Source organism: Catharus ustulatus, chromosome 4 (assembly GCF_009819885.2).
Source record: "Catharus ustulatus isolate bCatUst1 chromosome 4, bCatUst1.pri.v2, whole genome shotgun sequence".
Classification (NCBI taxonomy): Eukaryota; Metazoa; Chordata; class Aves; order Passeriformes; family Turdidae; genus Catharus; species Catharus ustulatus.
The window spans coordinates 2,449,671-2,470,387 of NC_046224.1; the positions used below are offsets into that span (position 1 = coordinate 2,449,671).

General features: G+C 43.8%; 1 protein-coding gene across 3 annotated transcripts in view; it reads left to right on the forward strand.

Annotated features, from left to right (window-relative positions):
• CHCHD3 (coiled-coil-helix-coiled-coil-helix domain containing 3) overlaps window positions 1-20,717 on the forward strand; it is a 133,453-nt gene that overhangs the window by 90,791 nt on the left and 21,945 nt on the right. For all 3 annotated transcript variants that reach the window (XM_033058743.1, XM_033058745.1, XM_033058744.1), the window contains one exon: window positions 18,664-18,734. In XM_033058743.1, coding sequence (XP_032914634.1) covers window positions 18,664-18,734 — 71 coding nt within the window. The remainder of the gene's footprint in view (window positions 1-18,663; window positions 18,735-20,717) is intronic.

A 20,717-nucleotide genomic window follows, 5' to 3' on the forward strand; every position in this document is an offset into this window, starting at 1 on the left:
CATTGTGGATGTGTGTCTTTATAGAGAACAAAAACCCCTGTGATAACCAATATTCCAGGATTTTTCCTGCTGTGCACTAAGACACCTGATAACTTTTAATGTGGAACCACAGTTTCATACAGGTTGTTGCAGTTTTTTATTTCTCCAGCATGTGCCAAAAGAAAAAAAAAATTAGAAAGACTTCTGATTATTTTGTAGTTTGGGGAAAAAAAGACTTAATTCCATTTTTATTTTGGAAGAATTAGCACAAATCTGAGGGGTGATGGTGTCTGGATGGAAACTGAAAACTCAGAGTCCTGGAGCTGGAATGTGTTGATGGAATCACAGAATAATTTGGGTTGGGAGGGACCTAAAAGCTCATCCAGCTCCACTCCAACCATGGGCAAGGAAACCTCCCACTGTCCCAGGTGGCTCCAAACCATCTGGGAATGCCCAGCCTGGAGAGGAGAAGGATCCAGGGAGAGCTCAGAGCCCCTAAATGAGCTCCAGGAGAGCTGGAGAGGGACTGGGGACAAGGGATGGAGGGACAGGACACAGGGAATGGGGAAAGGGGAGATTGGGGAAGGAATTCCTGGCTGGGCTGGAATTGCCAGAGCAGCTGTGGCTGCCCCAAGGCCAGGCTGGATGGGCTGGGAGCAGCCTGGGATGATTGGAATCCCTGTGAGGCCAAGTTTATCCAGCAGCAGTCACTTTTGGAGTCAAAATTCCAGCATTGCCTCAGCCCCTCTTGGTTACTATGGGGTTTTTTAGAGTGTAGCTTCATAAAAAAAAAAAAAAAAAAAGCTGTCACGAGAGGGAAATGTTTTAAATAGGCAAAAAGGAACAAACTAAAGGAATTTTTTGAATGTTAAAAGCTGTGTTTATCGCTTTGCATAGGATATGGCAAAATGTTTTAACATATGGGGAGTTAATGAATAAGCAGCTTTAGCTTCACCCAGGTCTGTTCCCTCCTCCCACCATCTTCCCATCACAAGCTGAAGTTTGGGAACAAATACTGTGCTAAGTTAATGCTGGATTAAAGCAGCCCTCAGGGAGGTGCTTTGCAGGATTTCTTAGTTGAGGTAAAATAATTAGAAATTGAAGTGACCTGGGGCAGCTCTGGGCCCCAAGAGGATGGGGATGGACATGGAGGGGATGGAGAGTGGCCAGAGAATGGAGCTGGGAAGGGGCTGGGGGAGCTGGGAAGGGGCTCAGCCTGGAGAAAAGGAGGCTCAGGGGGGACCTTGTGGCTCTGCACAAGGAGGGGACACTGAGGGGGATTTGGGATCTGCTCCAGGAGCAGAGGGAACGGCCTCAGGGTGACCCAGGGAAACTCAGGGTGGATTTTAGGGAAAATTCCTTCATGACAAAGGTGGTCAGGCACTGGAAATGCTCAAGGCAGTGCTGGAGTCCCCATCCCTGCAGGGATTTCCAAGCCCTGTGGAGGTGGCACTTGGGGACATCTCTGGCCTTGGCAGTGCTGGGATTGTCTGGACTCGATCTTTGAAGGCTTTTCCAACCTTAATGATTTTAGCATTAGAGGAAATCAGTCCCTCTTTGCCTAAGCATTATTTAGTAATTATTCTCATTAGAAAGCAATAATGTTTATGAGAAATCATGCTTTTTAAAAATTGTAAATAATCCTTCAAACCCAATGGCTGAAATCATTGAATCATAGGAATGCTCTTCCTTTATTACAGGAAGACTTGCTGCCTTCATTTTCACTGCTGTCACTCTGAGTGATATTTTAATTTTTCCTACTCCTTAAAATAGTCCAGTCCCATAACTGATAGATAAATGAGAGAATCCCCAGGAAATGCTGCTGAGCATTTCTGTTTGCCAGCACAATAAATGCAGAAGGCAATGAATGTCCTCTTACATCAAGAGGAGGCGGGTAATGAGTAAATGATGGGAGAAGAGATTTTGAAAATAAATGATCAATCCAATCTAAGCTGAAAAACAATTTATTAATAACTTGGCCTTCAGTGGGAGAGAGGGATCTGTGCAGCCAGAGGAGCAGTGGACCTGACATTGGCAGCAATGGATTTTTGGGAAGTTGGTTTAGGTTTAAGAAGAACAAGCTGTGATTTAGACCCAGCTTTTTCCATATGAGTTTTGCTGGTTCACTGTTAGGTTATAGAAAAAATAATTTTAAAAAATTTAATTTTTGTTTCTGTATGTAAGCACAGAGGATGCTGGGTTTGGGGAAAGCATTGTGGAAAGGACACAGCTCTTACAATGCCTGAGGAAACCTGGGCTCTGCACCACGTCCTGCTCTGGTTTTGTCATTTTTTCACCTCATTTTATTGTGCTTTTCATGTGCAGGAGGTCAAGCCCTGCCCAGGAGCAATTGTGTCCAGTGGCAACATCCTTAAAATCAGGGAGAGTCTGGCCACAGTGGGAGCTGAAACAAAATCCTGGGATGTGACCCCAGTGCCTGTAGCAGCTCTTTTTAACATTTTTTGTGCCACAGATCCAGGCTTTGGCCAGGCTTGCCCACAGGAATGACAAGTTTAAGTCAAGGTTTTTCTTCTGCCTTGAGCATTCACTAGAGAAAAGCAAAATTCTGTGGTTTTGTGTGTTCTGTGAAACTCCCTGGAAACTAAAACAATGGATTTAAAACTGGGAGAAGGAACTCTGATTAAAGGTAATCAGAGGGAATTGTAGGAAGAAAACCTGAGAAAATAGAAGAGAGAAAATCAGAAATGGACTTGGTGACAAACCTAGTGACAACATCTTTGCAGCCAAATTTTTGTTTTAAAGACCAAAACAAATTTTTCTTGGGCACTGCAAATTTCCTTTTAAATCTCTGATCCCCCCCCCCATTCATTCAGGAGAGATGAGATGGAATCAGTTTTCTGTATTCTGGAAAAAGAATGTGTCATTTTTACACTAATCCTTGAAAGGTGGAAGTTTCTTATATTTTTTTTTTTTTCTGATTTAACTTTTTAAACTTTTTTCCACCCTCTTTGTGGGTTCTGTGTCTGACACCAGCTTGGTGTGAAATAGTCCCAGCTTTGCTCAGCTGGGCTCCTTGTTGCTCTGGGTTTTAATTGGGAATTTGACACAGCAGAAGTGGATGAACCCTCAGAGCTGGGGCTGGGGACAAAAATGACCCTTTTAAATTCAGAAATGCTGGTGCTGGTGGCATGTTCAGCCCCTTCAGGGTGTCAGGGAGAAATGAAAGTTCCCAGATCTCACTCCTTTGGAAGCAAAAAGCATTTTCATACCTGAGAGCTGGCACTTTTCAATGCAGATCTATTCACATGCATATTGCTGTGCCTCAAAAGGCCTTTCCTTTTGAAACAGGGGAGGATAATCATGTGTTTGAAATCAGGAGATGCTCTCCTGCCACTTCAGAAATCTTTATTTTTTCCCCCATATCAGGGACTTTAACCATTTGCAGGCCATAATCACTCTGGAAATTTATTGCACAGGAAAAACCAAAGCAAAGCTGTGATAATTAGGAAGCAAATCCAAATGAACCATAGCAAAGGAGTTCAAAAATTTATCTGATTCTCAGAAGAGAGTTAGGATTGTTTTAAATGTCTGACCTTAATGAGATTATTTTTCTTATCTGGTACCACTTTAATCCACTTCAGATTTTCTTACAACAAAAATTGTTTATATATTTATCACCTTAAATCTCAAAGAAGATATTCCCTGTTTCCAACAGACTGAGACAATCATGCAGAATATTTTCTGCTGGTTTACACCATATGTGTTTTTAAAAGCACTGCAGATCATTTTTCAGATACATTTGCAGATAAATCCATGCCAGCTCTGATGTCTGTTCATGCCAAGCTTCCTGTGGATTTCAGGAGTTCAGGAGATCATGGAATCAGAATGGTTTGGGTTGGAAAAGACCTTAAAGCTCATCCAGTTCCAACCTCCCACTATCCCAGGGTGCTCCCAGCCCCATCCTTGAACACTCTCAGGGATCCAGGGGCAGCCACAGCTGCTCTGGGAATTCCATAATTCCATAATTCCATAATTCCATAATTCCATTCCAGGGCCTCACTGGAGCTGCTTTTGTTTCACCCCTTGGGAGATTCACCATTTTTTCACTGCATCACTTCCAGCAGGCAAGAGAAGAGCAGTGGAACCATCCAGATATTGAGTGAATTCTCTGATAAATGCAGGACAAGGAGGCAGCACACAATTCATTACCCAGAGACATGAGTTAAATGTACAATCTTTTCCATTTTATTGTAACCATTTTATTCAGCACCGTGTGAGGGTGTGATTTTGAATGACTATTTACTCATTTCTGGCACTCCTTGTCTGACATGTGTGCATCCCACTTCCCTTTTTGGATCACACTGCAGCTTTGGAGATGGGCAATTGTTGTTTTTCATATCAGGCACCTCCTGTTTCACGTGGATTTGCTGTGCAGTGCAGTGAAACAGCAAAATGCAGGTTACAAAACTGACTGTTAGGGACTGTTCTGAGTTATACTGAAATGTCTCATGCATCAGGTTTCAGCAAACCCTACCTTGTGGTGTTTGCAGCTTGGCTTTTTGGGATTACAACAATAATACAAAGATTTTCCTTCTTTTTCTCATTCCCATCTCCTGCTGCTTTTCGGTTTCGAGAGCTTTGCATTCAGCAGGTAAAGCTGGAAGAGGACACAACTCACCAAAAAAATAAAAACCTTTTTGAAAGTTCTGGATTGCTCTGCAAGGAGGAAGGGGAGGGAATTCTGCCCATCTCAGGTGAGACATCACCTGCAGAGCTGCCCCAGCCCTGGGGACACAGCAGCACCTGGAGCAAATCCAGAGGAATCCATGGAGCTGCTCCAGGGCTGGGAGAGCTGGGGGTGCTCACCTGGAGAAGGGAAGGATGCAGGGAGAGCTTCCAGAACATTCCAGGGCCTGGAGAGGCTCCAGGAGAGCTGGAGAGGGACTGGGGACAAGGGACAGGACACAGGGAATGGGGAAAGGAATTCCTGGCTGGGCTGGAATTGCCAGAGAATCCCTGGATCCCTGCAGTGGCCAAGGAAGGATTGGAGCAGCCTGGGATGCTGGGAGGTGTCCCTGCCATGAGCTTGGAGCTCCCTTCCCAGGCAAGGCAGGCCAGGATTGTGGGATTCAGGACACTCAGAATCCATGCAGAGGGATTGGGATGGAAAGTGGGGATAGAAAAGAGAGGCCCAGGGAAGGGAGAGCCTTGATGGTTTGCTGAGATTGCAAGGGAAGGCCCTGGATGCATCAATTCCTTGGAGAGGAGATGGATCCAATGTCAGGTTCTGGAGAGCTGGGAATTGCCAGGCTGGAGAAGGGAAGGATGCAGGGAGAGCTTCCAGAATATTCCAGGGCCTGGAGGGGCTCCAGGAGAGCTGGAGAGGGACTGGGGACAAGGGACAGGACACAGGGAATGGGGAAAGGGGAGATTGGGGAAGGAATTCCTGGCTGGGCTGGAATTGCCAGAGCATCCCTGGATCCCTGCAATGTCCCAGGCCAGGCTGGAGCCCCTGGGACAGTGGGAGGTGTCCCTGCCATGGATGGCATGGAATGAGATGAGCCTTAAGGTCCCCTCCAGCCCAACCCATCCTGTGATTCTTTAAGACGAAAATCAAAGTTGTTTTGGAATAAAGAAGAGCCCTGTGTGAAATCAGAACCTTTTAAGTGGAATTTTCACAGGAATGCCATTCCCTGTGTGCCAGAACTCAGGAGCTCAGTCCTTACTGCACCTCCCTCTAGCTGGAGCTGTTCTATTTTCTGTGTTTAAATGAAAAATTATTGATATCTTTTCTCCCATTCCCTCTCATTCCACTGAATAGGTGCAATATATTTTGACTTTACACTTCCAAAGAATTCCTCTCCAGCTGAACACACCCCATGAAACAAATCCAGCTCAGTCTGAATTCATTGCTCCTCTCCAGCTTTCATGAGCCTCCTCCCATCTCAAGAGTTTCTGCTGCTCCTGTCACTGAATTTTTTGGAAACTGTCTTTAATTATATGTTTAAAATAATGTGAAGAATGCTGATGATTTGAGAATCTCTTGTGGCTGAGCAGGCAGGAGCTTTTCAGTGAGATTTCAACTGAGCAAAACAAAATAATGCTGTGTATAGGTGAGATGAGTTATTGGATAATAGCAGAGGCTGGGCTTCCTTTTGTTAGAACTGTGCAGAAATTGGTTTTTTTTAAAGGCTTTTTAAAAAGCAGTAAATGACCCTTTTAAATTCAGAAAACATCAATGCAGTTTTTTCTTTGAATTGTTGCCATGAACTGACAAGAGATTATTTCAGGTGCTTGTAAAATTGAAAAGAACTTCATGAAAAACTGAAAAATCCTTACAAGACCTGTGCTTTTATATTGGAAAAATCAAGTGTAAAGTGCTGTGTGTGTTTGTACCATGCAGCATGTGGGATGTTTTTGAAGTGGGAGTTTTACCAGTGCTTGACAGAACAAGGATTTAGTGCCAGTGTTTGAGGGGACATTTGATGTCTTTTTACTGCAGTAGTTGTTGCAATTAAAAGTTTTCAGACATGTGAAGCTCTTTTTCTGTGACTGAGTTTACTGGCAGTGTTTTACTCCTCTTCTTGCCCAGGCTTTAAGAATTTGAAGACAGAATAAATGGGAAGTTTCAGGGAGCAGGTGCCATAAATACAATTCCTGCTGGCAGGAATTCCTGGCCCTGCACAGGACAGCTCCAAAAATCCCACCCTGTTCCTGAGAGCATTGTCCTGTGAGGTAATTCCAGATTTTACAGTAGCAAAAGGGATTTTTTCTCCTTTAGCTGCCCAGATTAAAGATGTAAGAGCTTTTGAGAGTCCTTTTATTAATTTGGAGGGAGAAAAAGGAGAAAAAATAGTGATTATACCAAGTTCATCCTCAATGCTGTCATACTTTATAAAAATGCAAAAATCCAAGGTGGAATGTCAGGTGTGCAGCACAATGGAACACTTGTAATGGGAAGGAAAAATAAAGATTACAGGGGAAAAAAAATCCATCTATAGGACAGAACATCTTCCAAATAATCTCCCAAATACCTGTGGGGTGGCTGAAATGCAGAATAACAGCTCTGGCACTGCAGGAGGGAGATGGGAATGGGCAGTGGGAATAAAAAGAACCCATGAGGAATGCAGGAAAAAGGAGCCCAGGAAAGAGTGGGAATCATCTTCAGAAGTCACAAAACACAAATTAGGAAAGTTTGTAGGAGTCTGTGTTTGAATTATTTGGCTTCATGTGTCATCCAGCCACAGGATTTTGGTGGAGTTTCGTGGAATTTTGTGGATTTTGCCTTATTGAGAGCAATGCTGTGACTTTAAACTTCCAGATTATTTGGTGCTGATAATTCCACTGTGTCATGCTTTCATTTTCTTAGGTCATGGAATTTGTCTGAGCAGGTTTTTGTTTTGCCTTAGTTGTGGTTTCTCTTCCTTCAGGAGGTCATTTCCGAGCTCAGTGGGGCTGCTGGGAACCACTCCTGGAAGGTCACTGAAAAATCCTCACATTACTTTGATTTAAACATGCTCAGAGCTCGTTCCCTTTCTTGCTGAGCAGAGTTCTCCATCTAATCTGAGTGTAAAATGCAGTTTACTTGGATAATACCAAATACAGTAATTTCACGATTATAAGCCGCACCATTTTGGTCCAAACCCGAAGTGCGGCTTATAATCAGGTGTGGTTTATATATGGACAAAGAATGAAAAGTTGCTGTTTTAGTTTGGAGGACAGGTGTGTACTGAGAAAGGCAGGAGCTTCTCTTTGAAATGGAGAATGTTATTTCAGGCAAAGATATGGGAATTAGGAATAACAGTTCTTTTCTAGGGAAATTAAAATGGAAATACAGCACTACAAAGAACAAACCCCAAACCCTGACACAGTCAGAGCACAACCTGACACCCGTCAGGCAGGGTGTTGGCAGCAGTCCCATCCCATGGTGGCTGCATCCTCCTGCAGTGACAGATGTGGCTCAGCTGGAGCAGTGCTCCTGTACAAGGTGCAGTTTCCCTCTAAAGCTCCAGTGGGGATGTGGAGAAATCCGGTTTTCCTCTGGAGTCCAGTGGAGAAAGGGGCTCCCTTAGTGTCCCAAAACCTCTGTTTTTATCTTGGTAAGAAATGTTGGGCTCTTCCCTCTGGCTGGAGCAACTCCCAATGGGATGCAGTAATTTTATCAGTGCCACAGTGGGACTCAATGGCCATGAGCAGAAAATGACTGGCTGGAGGAAGGATGGGTTGTGAAAAGATAAAGAACACTGCCCCAGCTGGTTTATAAACCATGGCCATGAACAGGAGATATCCCATGAGATAAAGAACACTGCCCCAGCTGGTTTATAAACCATGGCCATGAACAGGAGATATCCCATGAGATAAAGAACACTGCCCCAGCTGGTTTATAAACCATGGCCATGAACAGGAGATATCCCATGGAGATAAAGAACACTGCCCCAGCTGGTTTCAGTGGATGCCCATTAGCAGAATATCTCCCACAGAGATCAGGATCACTGCCCCACCCTCACAGATGGTGACAGAACAGACACCTCTGATCACACTCTGTATTGTAATGTGCGGTTTATAATCATGAAATTACTGTACCTGCATTGTTTTTAATCAGGGATTGTTTAATGTCCTCAGCATTTTTTGGTGCTGATACCTCCTCCCTGCTCTCACCTGGTGCTCAAAGCAGCTGCCAGAGACCATCCTTGAAGTTCTTCAGTTCCTTCATCCCCAAAACCTGTTATTGATATGTTGATTTTTACAATTTGGCTTTTGTTGTAGCAATATCAGCTGTCAGTCAGTTGATATCACATTTTCTGCCTTTTCTTGTGGCTGTTTTTAATTGGAGCATGAACTTTGCACAGTGAAAAATCTGCTCTTCATATTCACCCCCTCTTTGCTCACCTGCTGATCCTGACCAGCAAAATATCACCTGACAGTGAGACCAAAATTCAGAGTATTTGTGGCAGCAACATTCAAAGAAATTCATTGCTCTGACCAAATGCAAATATTAAAGTGGTTTTGAATATCAAAATCATCTCATTTGTCATAATTCCACAAAATGAGAATTTTATAGGATTGATAAAACTGGTTCCTGAGCAAAGTTGCCACGAATACCAGCTCAAAAAAAAAACACAGACAAAACTTTTTAAAGCAGTGAGAGGAACAGCAACAAGCCTGTGCCATGCCACTGGTGCCAGAGCTGCTGGATTGAAGGAGACAGAATATTGCAGAATTTCCTTTCAGGAACTTTATTCGCGCTTTCTCTCGGGCTGGCGTGTGAGTTATTTGTGCTTTTCAAAAAATGGTAATTTTGCACTCATTATGGCCTGAGGCAGCCAATCTCAGGCTGCAGTGATATGGGAGATCTAATAAACAGAGCTAAAGGCAGCTATTTTCCATTGATTTGAAAGAAGACAGAGCTAATCTGTGATTCTTTCTGCTGGGCTGCTGCCACAAGATGAATTTCACCTCCAGCTGCAGAGCAGATTGCACATCTACAAGCCAAAAGAGATTTTCACCCTGATAGCAGCTCTGAGTTTCCATATTTATGGGGTTGTTCTGACTGCAAGGGGCCTTGGGAGGTCCAAGCACCTGCTCAGAGCAGATTGAGCTTTGACAGGGGGATTTTTGGGGACCTGCAAGTTTGGAGATACCACAACCTCTTCTGATCCCTATCCCTTAAGTGTCCTTGGAGGGAAATACTTTTGTGACCACTTTCATGGGCTCTCTGCCTCCAAAAGCTGCCCAAAATGAGTTGGAAACAAGTGGTGGTTAAAGGGATTTTCTGATTTTCTCAGATTTTGAGACTTCCTCTTAAAATCTTGGCTGCTGTAGACCATGGAAGGGCTGCCCTGGCCTCTGGCTCTGCTGAAGTTTTGCCAAAGCAGCTTCAGGGATGACCTCAAATTGTCTTCCTGTGAGTCTCCAGCGTGTCAGGACTTTGTGGGAGTGATCCATGAGCTGAGTGAGCAGGGCTGGGATGGAAGATTGAGGCTGAGCTGACTTGGTGCTGCTGTGTGCTCTGAAATGCTGAGTGCAGAAAGCACAGCTCTGTGCCTGGGATAAAACACTGCAGCATCCCTGGAAGTCACAGCCATTCCTGGATGGGACCCTGGGCTGCTGGGAGGTGTCCCTGCCCATGGAAGGGGGTTGGAACTGAATCATCTGGAAGGTCCCTTCCAACCCAAACCATTCCAGCATTTTGGAATTGGTGCTGATCCTGGTTTGCTTTGAGCTGTTGTGATTCCCTGTGGTGTGCTTTTTGCTTTGCACAAGTGGCCCATTGGACCTGTATTTAAGATTTAATTCCATAAATGCAATCAACAGCAGGAATTTAAAATCCTCATTCCTGTGCTGCTGTCTGCACCTGATGCCACCAACTGAAGGGAATTCCCAACTTAGATTTCTTGGGCAGCAATTCCCATTCCTGTGTGCCTCACAGATGTACCACATTCATTTTGGGGGGGGGCAAAACCTGCTTTAGGTTGTGGAGAAATAACCACAATGGGAAAACACAATTTAAACCATGGAATAGCGACAGGGCTGAGCTGAGAAAGGAAATTTTAAATGGGAATGGTTAAAATTTCTTGTCATCAGGAGGGGCCATAAATACAGTTGTGCATTTTCAGGTGCATCTCTGAGCCTGAGCACATTTGTATTAACACCACTACTACAATTACATGCAGATTAGCTGCTTGGCTGAATAGCTGTAAGAACTTGGAATAGATTTGTCCTTTTCACAAAGGTTTTCATTTTCTTTGGCAGCTCGGAGTGTTAACAAATTAGAGATCGATGTTGTAGCAGGGCAGAAAAGTGAAGTGAGGCATGGCTGGGGAGAAACTTCAGAGCCATTAATAGTTGCAGTTAAAGGCATTAGTTAGTGGTGCCTGAAAAACAGAGTTGGAAATTCAGAAGAAAAGGTCAAAAATGGCTTTTTGTTCTCCCCATTTTCTGCTGATAACTGAGTTAAGTGTTTTACCCTGCTTGCTGCACTCTGAATATCTTTGATATCTTTGAATATCACTGAAATCTTTGACAAACACCCATCATGGAATCAAGCAAATTCTGCTGGGAAGTGAATTTTCCTTCCTGCAGGATGTTTGCCATGTGTTGCTCCTTTGTTTTGTGGAATCACAGACTGGTTTGGGACCTTAAAGATCATCTCATTCCAACCTGCCATGGGCAGGGACACTTTGTTTGGGTGGGTCTGTGGCATTTTCAACACCTTTGGATACTTTTGGGGTTTTATTTCTCTGTAGGAATAAGTACTGGGTGGTTTTGGGTGTCCCAAATCCTCCCTCCAGTCCACAACAGTTCAGGTTTCTCTTCTGTCCCAAGCACAGCCTGGTTCTGACCCAGCTTCTTCCAGGACACAACAGGCAGAGGAAATTTTCTAAAGGCAGAAGAGAGGGAATTGCACTTGAATTTTAAATAGGGATCTGTAGGCAAGCACCACCAAAATCCTGATTATTGCCTTAGCCTCAAATTCCTTATCTGGGTGTCTATGCTCAGCCCAGGATCCCAGGTTGCTTCCTTTGCTTCTTGTTTTGTTTGGTTTCTTTTTTCTGTGGGTCTTCTCTTTCAATTTGAATTCCCTCCCTGCCTTGCAGCCACTTCTCCCACTCACTGCACATAAAAAAGTTCTCTGCTGTAAAAGCTCATCCCCTGCTCTGTCCATTCATCTTTAGTCCCTGGGTTGTGGTGGAAGGGATTTGTTGGGTCCTTCTCCAAAAGCAGCTTTTTTAAACTCTAGTGCAGGATTGGAAAACTGGTTTGCTTTGGGCAGTGACCAATTTTTTTGCTCCTTTTGGATGGATTTCATGAAAAACTGATTTTCATCCCTGTGGCAGATCCAGAGAACTTTCTCCCAGTGAGGAGAGTCAATCCCCCTCATTAAAAAAGAGCTCATAATAGGATTTAAAACCAAGAGCAGGAGTCTTTGAGTGTTCTGCAGGATCTCTGACTGTGGATTTGGACATCTTTAGTTTCATCTCTGGAATAAAAACTGCACCAATTGACTCACTAGAGCAGCTGGATCAAATGAGAGCAGTCAGAACTTGTATAAAGAATAACTTATCTAAAAATTCAAGCACAGGGCTGATCTGCTGACATTTCAGAAGAAATTCCCTCATCCATAGATCATTTGGAGGCAGAATGAAGATGCAGTGTTACTTGGGAAGCTGTCTGATGTTAAATGCTTGGTTTTCCATAGCTTATTAAAATCAATTCAGGGACAAATAGAGGCTTTAAATTCAAATGAAAATGCCATTGGAATGGTCATATTTATAAAGCTGTAATTTAATGTAATTTGGAACTGGGGTGGAGGCACAGAACAGTTGATGGTTTTATTCTTTTTTTGTTCTCATTTCTTCCCTAATTCCTTCTCCCCTCGCTCACTTGGTGGCAGTTCCAAAGATGAAAGATGACTGGATGTCTGAAAGTTTATTTCTTCTAATCTTGGTTTTTCTGTGTAGTCCAGAGAAGGCCCTGGAGCTACTGCAGGGCTGGAGCCAGGCTGGGAGAGCTGGGAATGTTCCCCTGGAGAAGGGAAGGATGCAGGGAGAGCTTCCAGAACATTCCAGGGCCTGGAGGGGCTCCAGGATTGCTGCAGAGGGACTGGGGACAAGGGACAAGACACAGGGAATGGGGAAAGGGGAGATTGGGGAAGGAATTCCTGGCTGGGCTGGAATTGCCAGAGCATCCCTGGATCCCTGCAATGTCCAAGTCCAAGGATGGGACTTGGAGCAACCTGGTCAGTGTTGAGTTTGGACTAAAAGAAGTGAAACAAATTCCTTGTGGCTTTGGAAATCTCTTTTAAGGTTGTTCAGATCTGGGGCTCTGTGTCAACAGGATGATTAAAACAAAATGCTCCCTATTCCCCACAAATGGCTTTGTTAAAGATCCTCAGATGAAATGGCCACAAGTACAATTAAGGGAGAAAAGAAGCTTAACTGCAGCAGAAATGGATTAAAAAGAGGCACAGAAAACTTCCCAATTTGCCATTCAGGGAACAGGATAATCTTTGCCTGCCGATGCTTTGAGTCTTTCCGTGGGGGAGGATGAGAAGGAAAGAGAAGTCTTTAAATTAAAAATTCTCCCCTGATTCTCAAAGGTGCCAAACAGCCCAAGCCCTTGGTTCCTTTGGTGGGTGGAGCAGGTGCTGAGCTGAGCTGGAGTCAAGCTGGGCTCATTTTTGTCTTTGCCAGCACTCACTTGAAGTAAAGGGCAGATTTGTCTCTTTTGTATGCAAGTCGAAAGTCTTTTTTTTTCTTTGTCAAATCAACTTGAACTATGTAACTATTAAATTAAATTAAAAAAAAATAAATAGATTGCAGGAATGTTACTCCTGTAATGAATCTCTTCAGGGCTTTAAGGGCTTAAAAGCAACAATTCAATGCCAAAATCAGTCGTGGTCTCTCTGCACTAAGAGCAGTTCCACCACATTTTTAATAAAATAGTGCATACAGGTGAAGCATCTCTGGTGAAATTAAATGAGGGATCTCAAGTTCTCCTGGTTCTTTTGATAATCTTTTATCAGCTTGGATGACACAGGATCTCTCAGAACTTTCCCTGGTTACAAATCTGAAGATTTTCAGGCCAGAGTGAAATGTGTGCTCGTGCTTTGAGGTCCCCCATGCAGACAAAACAGGGACCTTCTGAGGGGCTCCAGGAATTTATTTTCTTACACAGACCTTTGAAATCAAAGCAGTCAAGAGAAATAATTCTCCTCTCATTCCTCCAGCTTTAAGAAGCTTCTGCTTTCCACTTTCACTCAGGGAAAATTATTTCAGTGAAAACACTTTCACCCATGGCCAGATCTCATTTTTCCCTTCCTGACTTATGGCATTATTTATATTTTCTGTGCCTCTGTGCATGTATCAGGCCAAATTGGTTGGATTTAGAATTAAAATTGAATTCTCTTTAACCTCTCCTTCAGCCTCTGTTTCTCTCAGTTCACACTGAGGGTGGAAAAGGCACCACTTGTTACTCAGTTTTACTGCAATAGCTTCATTATCTTTGGGTCAAAACTGCTGGATTTGGGTTTGAAGGGGACTTTAAACTCATCCAGTGCCACCCCTGCCATGGCAGGGACACCTCCCCCTGTCCCAGGTGCTCCAAGCCCCGTCCAGCCTGGCCTTGGACATTCCAGGGATGAGGATAATAAATGTCTGCCTTTATCTGGAGATGAGGAAATGATGTTACAGCACTGTTTTTAATCTGTGTTTAGGGAAATGACCACTGCACTTTTATCTGGAGGATTAGAGAGGACTTAGAAAACAAAACTTCATCTCTGGGTTACAGAGAGTTTATCTCTAAAAGAGAATCTGAGTGGATTTCAATAGTAGACCTGAGCCCACAAACAGCACACTTCATCTAAGATAACAAATGATTTCTTCATAGCTTGTAGGATTAAAACTTCTGGGCATACAGAGCAGCTCAGTTGATCACTTGAACTGCAATTAAAAAGCAGAACAAGTACACCCTGAATATTGTTTTTATGTCAGAAATGCTCCTTCATGCTTGAAAATGAGAAAAAATTGCAATCGATCCTTACAACTGTTGTGTTCATCTTTATTGACCAGGCCAAAGAAAGATAAATGGCAGCCTAAATAAGATTCTAGTCTGTGTGGGCCTGGGAGGGGACAGGGAGTGATGGGGAGCCATTCATCATCTCAGCCCTGCCTCAGCCACGCTGCCATCGTGGGTTCATCCTATCCCATTATCCCACCCCATGGATCCCATCCCATCCCATTATCCCACCCCATGGATCCCATCCCATCCCATTATCCCATCCCATCCCATGGATCCCATCCCATGGATCCCATCCCATGGATCCCATCCCATCCCATTATCCCATCCCATCCCATTATCCCATCCCATGGATCCCATCCCATTATCCCATCCCATGGATCCCATCCCATCCCATTATCCCACCCCATGGATCCCATCCCATCCCATCCCATGGATCCCATCCCATCCCATCCCATCCCATCCCATTATCCCACCCCATGGATCCCATTGTATCCCATTATCCCATCCCATGGATCCCATCCCATCCCATCCCATGGATCCCATCCCATCCCATCCCATCCCATCCCATTATCCCACCCCATGGATCCCATCCCATCCCATCCCATGGATCCCATCCCATCCCATCCCATCCCATCCCATCCCATCCCATCCCATCCCATCCCATCCCATCCCATCCCATCCCATCCCATTATCCCATCCCATTATCCCATCCCATTATCCCATCCTATCCCATTATCTCATCCCACCCCATGGGTCCCATCCCATGGATCCCATCCTATCCCATTATCCCATCCCAACCCATGGATCCTATCCCATTATCCCATCCCATCCCATCATTAGCATAGAAACACCATCACAGGGTGATTATGTGCAGGTGCTTTTATTGCAGAGCTCTGAGAATCAGGGGTACAAACCCAAATCTGACTCCACATGGATTCCAGAGGGACAGGTTTTTATACCCTGTTCATTATGGAACTATAGAATAGTTATTAAACCCATACTGTTCTATTGTATGCATTGATCTTATCCAAGCATGGATTCTTGTGATTTTCATCAGGTCCCCAAACATCCTTCCTCATGATTCTTGTCACCATTACATCGCTTCTCATGATTCTTATTACGATTAAACAATAATATATTCAATTTACCAAACAATTATCACATTTAACAATCATATTATTTATCACATGATGATTACTCAGGTGCAGTTTCACGTGATCTAATAAAGACAAAGCTCAACATTCATTCCCAGGGCCTGGTTCCCTTTCCCAGGCCTGCCAAACCCAACCACCCCTGAATCTGTTTTATACAATTCCCATGATTTTAGAAACATTTTTAACCCTCTGCTATCCCATGGATCCCATCCCATCCCATCCCATCCCATCCCATCCCATCCCATCCCATCCCATCCCATCCCATCCCATCCCATAGATCCCATCCCATCCCAGTGGGGTTTCTGGATGCCAGGGGCTCACTGCTGTGAGATTTTCCCTCCCATTTGCTCTCTGGCCAACGATGATTTATGGAAAAATAAACGAGCGCGGCTGGCGGGCGTGGAGAGCTGGGGGGAGTGCAAATGAGTGATGAGGTGTGGGGAGGGCAGTGGGGAGGGCAGCAGAGCTCTCTGCTCCTGCTGATCCCAGCCTGACCTTTGCCTGCAGTGCCTCTTACCCAATTTGTTATCATTTGTGAGAAAATATTAGCCCTGCAGTACAATTTTACCCCTGTCTGGAGCTGCTGTTTTATTCACTGTTTTTGGTTCATTTCAAGATTATCATTTGCAAGGAAGAGGCTTGGAAGATGAAATCTTTAAGTGGGAAGGAAAAATGGTTTTCTTTGTATTTTTTTTTTGTAGTTGGTGCTGCCTCTTTTGGAATTTCAGGAGGTGTTTTTGCAGGAGTGAGAACTGCACTGCTCATAAAATGATAAATATTCCTCAGGACATGTTTACTCACCCAGTGACCACAGATCTGTGTCATCTGTGACTTTTATGGAAGAGTGATCTCTCCACTTAGAGCCTTTTCCATTTTTTCCCCTTCAAAATGCTTTTATCATATTGCTTTTCCATACATCAATGTCTTAGGCTAAACTGCTTTATTTTACCCAAAATTAAAATTGGAATGATGTTTCTTGAGGACTGAATGGTGGCATCCATGTGTGTTATGGAATCATGGAATGGTTTGGGTTGGAAGGGACCTTAAAGGACACCCAGTGCCACCCCTGCCTTGTAGGGACACTTCCACTGTCCCAGGGGGCTCCAAGCCCTTGGACACTGCAGGGATGCTCTGGCAATTCCAGAAATTCCTTCCCCAATCTCCCCTTTCCCCATTCCCTGTGTCCTGTCCCTTGTCCCCAGTCCCTCTGCAGCTCTCCTGGAGCCCCTCCAGGCCCTGCAATGTTCTGGAAGCTCTCCCTGCATCCTTCCCTTCTCCAGCCTGGCAATTCCCAGCTCTCCAGAACCTGACATTGGATCCATCTCCTCTCCAAGGAATTGATGCATCCAGGGCCTTCCCTTGCAATCTCAGCAAACCATCAAGGCTCTCCCTTCCCTGGGCCTCTCTTTTCTATCCCCACTTTCCATCCCAATCCCTCTGCATGGATTCTGAGTGTCCTGAATCCCACAGTCCTGGCCTGCCTTGCCTGGGCAGGGAGCTCCAAGCTCATGGCAGGGACACCTCCCAGCATCCCAGGCTGCTCCAATCCTTCCTTGGCCACTGCAGGGATCCAGGGATTCTCTGGCAATTCCAGGAATTCCTTCCCCAATCTCCCCTTTCCCCATTCCCTGTGTCCTGTCCCTTGTCCCCAGTCCCTCTCCAGCTCTCCTGGAGCTCTTTTAGGAGCTCTGAGCTCTCCCAGAGCCTTTTCCTCTCCAGGTGAACAATCCCACCTCCCTCAGTCTGACACAAATTAAATATTTGTAAGATGCCAAATCAATACTGAGGCATCAATAACTCTGAAGCACAGGATAAAGTCCCAGGCTGTTAAAATAAGAATTCAGCTGGGTTTGATGTAATCACACAGTGTGGGATTGGCAGGATTTTGTTGCCATGTTAACATCACTCCCTGGGATGCCAGTGACTCAAAGCTACACCAGAGTTCTTGCAAGTGCCAGCACAACCTTTTTGCCTCTCCACACCCTGTTTCCACCAGCATTGTGAGGAAAAGATTTCCAGAGAAGTTTGGAGCTGCTTAAACTTTGCTTTCTCCCCCCAGCTGGGCAGCCAGGTGCCTTGGTTATCACAGCAGAGGTCCAGCTGTGCTGAGGCTATAAAAACCTCCTGAAAAATGCCACCTCTGTATTATTGAGACATGAGGCTAAACAACATTCCAGCAATTTATCTCAGGCTGCAGGATTACAGAATTCTTTAGGCTGGAAAAGACCTTTAAGGTCATTGAGTCCAACGTTTCCCAGCACTGTCCCATGTCCCCAAGTGCCACCTCCACAGCTGGAAATCCCTGCAGGGATGGGGACTCCACCCCTGGAGCTGTTCCAATGCCTGACCACCCTTTCCAGGAAGGAATTTTCCCTCCTCTGGCACAGCATTTTCCCACCTAGAAAACTTCTTTTTCTTGCTGAGCATCTCTCAGCTGTACTTTGGGAATGAAGGATTTTGTAGAACTGAGTCAAAGCCAGCCCTGGGTTTAGGAGAGATGAAAATCTGTCCTGCAGCTGCTTGGCTTTAGGAATTAAAACTGACAACTGAGTGAAGTGACCTGGGAGTTTGGAATATTCCAGAAAATCCTCAGAGAGGCAAAGAGCAAAAGGGGAAGTGGAGCCATAGTGAATTTATTTAGGACTTTTCTGCAGTGTCACCTGTGAGGCAGAGGGGGAGATGTGTGAGGAGCACAAACAGGGCACTGCAAACAAGTCAAGAATCAGTATTTTGATTTTCATTTGTAAAAAACAAGTTGCAAAGACTCCAGGAGCACTATGTGCTGAATATGGGATTCTTACCTCATTTCCTTTAGAGTTTCTTCCCCAAGAGCCATTTCTTTTCCATAATCAAGACAAACTTACTTAAAAAAAAAAAAGAAACACCCCAAAAAAGTGATTTCTGAAACTTTGTCATTTTATGGTTAGGTTCTGAGGGATTTTTGAAACAACATAAATCCAAAATGAGTTTTATTGACTAGATATTAGCATGCCTGTAAATAATACTAACTGAAATCTGTATTTATTCTGTTTTTTTTTTTTTCTTCCAGAGTGCCCAGTTCTACAAAGTCACCACTGAGCAATACCAAAAAGCTGCTGATGAAGTCTCATCTCGGTTCAAGTGAGTCCTTTCTGTTTGTTCCTGGCAGCTGGAGGAGTTCTTACCACATTAAAATGCACAATAATTCCCTTTTCCTCCCTCACAGATCCTATCAGCCCCTCTGGTTGTTGAAAGGAGGGAATTTGGGAGATTTGGGAGCCATAAGCTGCAGAGAAATGGGGTGCACACTTTGGGACATTTATTAATTTCTAGTTGAAAAGAAGCATGAAATATTCTAAAAATAGATTCCCTTTCTCTGATGGAGCACCAAAAATGGGATTGCAGCTTTGCATCACAATCACACCATGGGAAGGATTTAAATGAGGAATTTCACTCTGCCCTCAACAGTGAAGGTCAAATTAAATAATTTTTATTAGTCCTGAAGAAAGGGAAGTGAAGATGTGGTAATTGATGGATCAAAGTGACAGTGACCCTTAGCCTTGGACCTTCCCTTTGGGCTGCTCCATCCCTCAGGCTCCAGGTTCCATTTATCATTTTAGTGAGGACACAGAACTTTTTACAACCTCAATTCTCTCCCCTAACCAAGAAATGCTGCAGAAAATGAATTATTCTGCCCCGATTTTTGTAGCTTTGTGGAGGGATTTTCTTCTGGTTTGTGTTTTGTTTTGATTTTTGATGAGCAGGAAGAGAAAAGTCCTTTCTGAGCTGCTGATAATGATACAAATAAAATTTTAAGGTATAAGAAAAACTCATTTTATGTCTTTACAGCATGAATTGTTGAATATTCTCTGGTGTATATATAAAATTTTTGTAGTGTTTAATGGTGCAGAGTATATTGGGCACTAAATTAATCTGTCCCTTAAACAAGAGGGACAGGATGACCATTGATCAAGGTCTGATTTAAGCATAATTTAGAGAGTTTTCCATCATGTCTGGAAATCCAGGGAGGTTGGGATAAAATTCCCACCTGGGTGTCTCCTCCCTTTGTTACACTGGGATATTTTCAGCTCATTTCACATGCATTATTCCAAAATCAGGTTTTGTTGGGATTTTGGAGTTTGGCTGAAGAGCTCTGGGTGGGTTTAGTGGGCAGAGCTGGGAGATGGGTTTGGGATTGGGGTTTTTCTTCCTGGTATATAAAGGATTTCCTGAGTTAATCAAATCCTTGGGTTCCTTTTTGTGCACAAATGGAGCTGATTGACAGAGCAGTCCTGAGCATCAAAGGAATTTTAAAAAAACATTTTATAGGGTGCAGAAATCAAGGAATATTTACTCTGAGGAGGATTTGGATAAGGAATCACATTCCTAAAACTTGATGGGATTGGATTTTTTTTAATTTTCCAGAAACTCAAGATATTAATTGAAATCATTACTGGTCTGTAATAGCAATACTGCAATTACTGTGCTGCTTTTGCACTTGAACCCAAATCTCCTAAACTTTATTTGGAATTTTTACATCAGTGGATCCAATACTGGTCCAATGCCTTCCAAGAAAACAAAAGGGAAAAAAAAAAAAAGCAGGAAATAAAAAGGTGCCTGAAATATGCACATAAATTGTGGCAGATTTTATGAAAGGGCCTGAAATACCAATATTACTTTCCAATTTCAAGTGTTTTTCCTCATCTAAAATCCTTTTAAACACTGTGTCTTTTTATTGAAGGTTTCAGTGCAGGAGATGTTATTTTATCACTGCCTCTTTTTGTGGAACTTGATGGATAAATGAGGGATGATTTAGTGAGACCTCAAGATGCTCTTCTGGTGTCAGGGGCACTTCTCATGTGCAGTTTAATTGCACGTGAGGATTGAGAGGACAGAGGCTCCAGTGGTGTTTAAAGAGTTGTTTAATTGGCTGTAAAAGAAGAATTAAATAAGGTTGAGCTGCTAAATTTTGTTAATGCATAAAGCCATGTGCTGCCTGTGATTGCAGGTTCCAAGTGCAAGATTAATGGATCTAATTGTGGTGTTATTAGCAAATAGTCTGACTTTATTTTAGGCATGTCTAGAATTAGGTACCCAGTTTTAATGATAGAACTTGAATTTCTT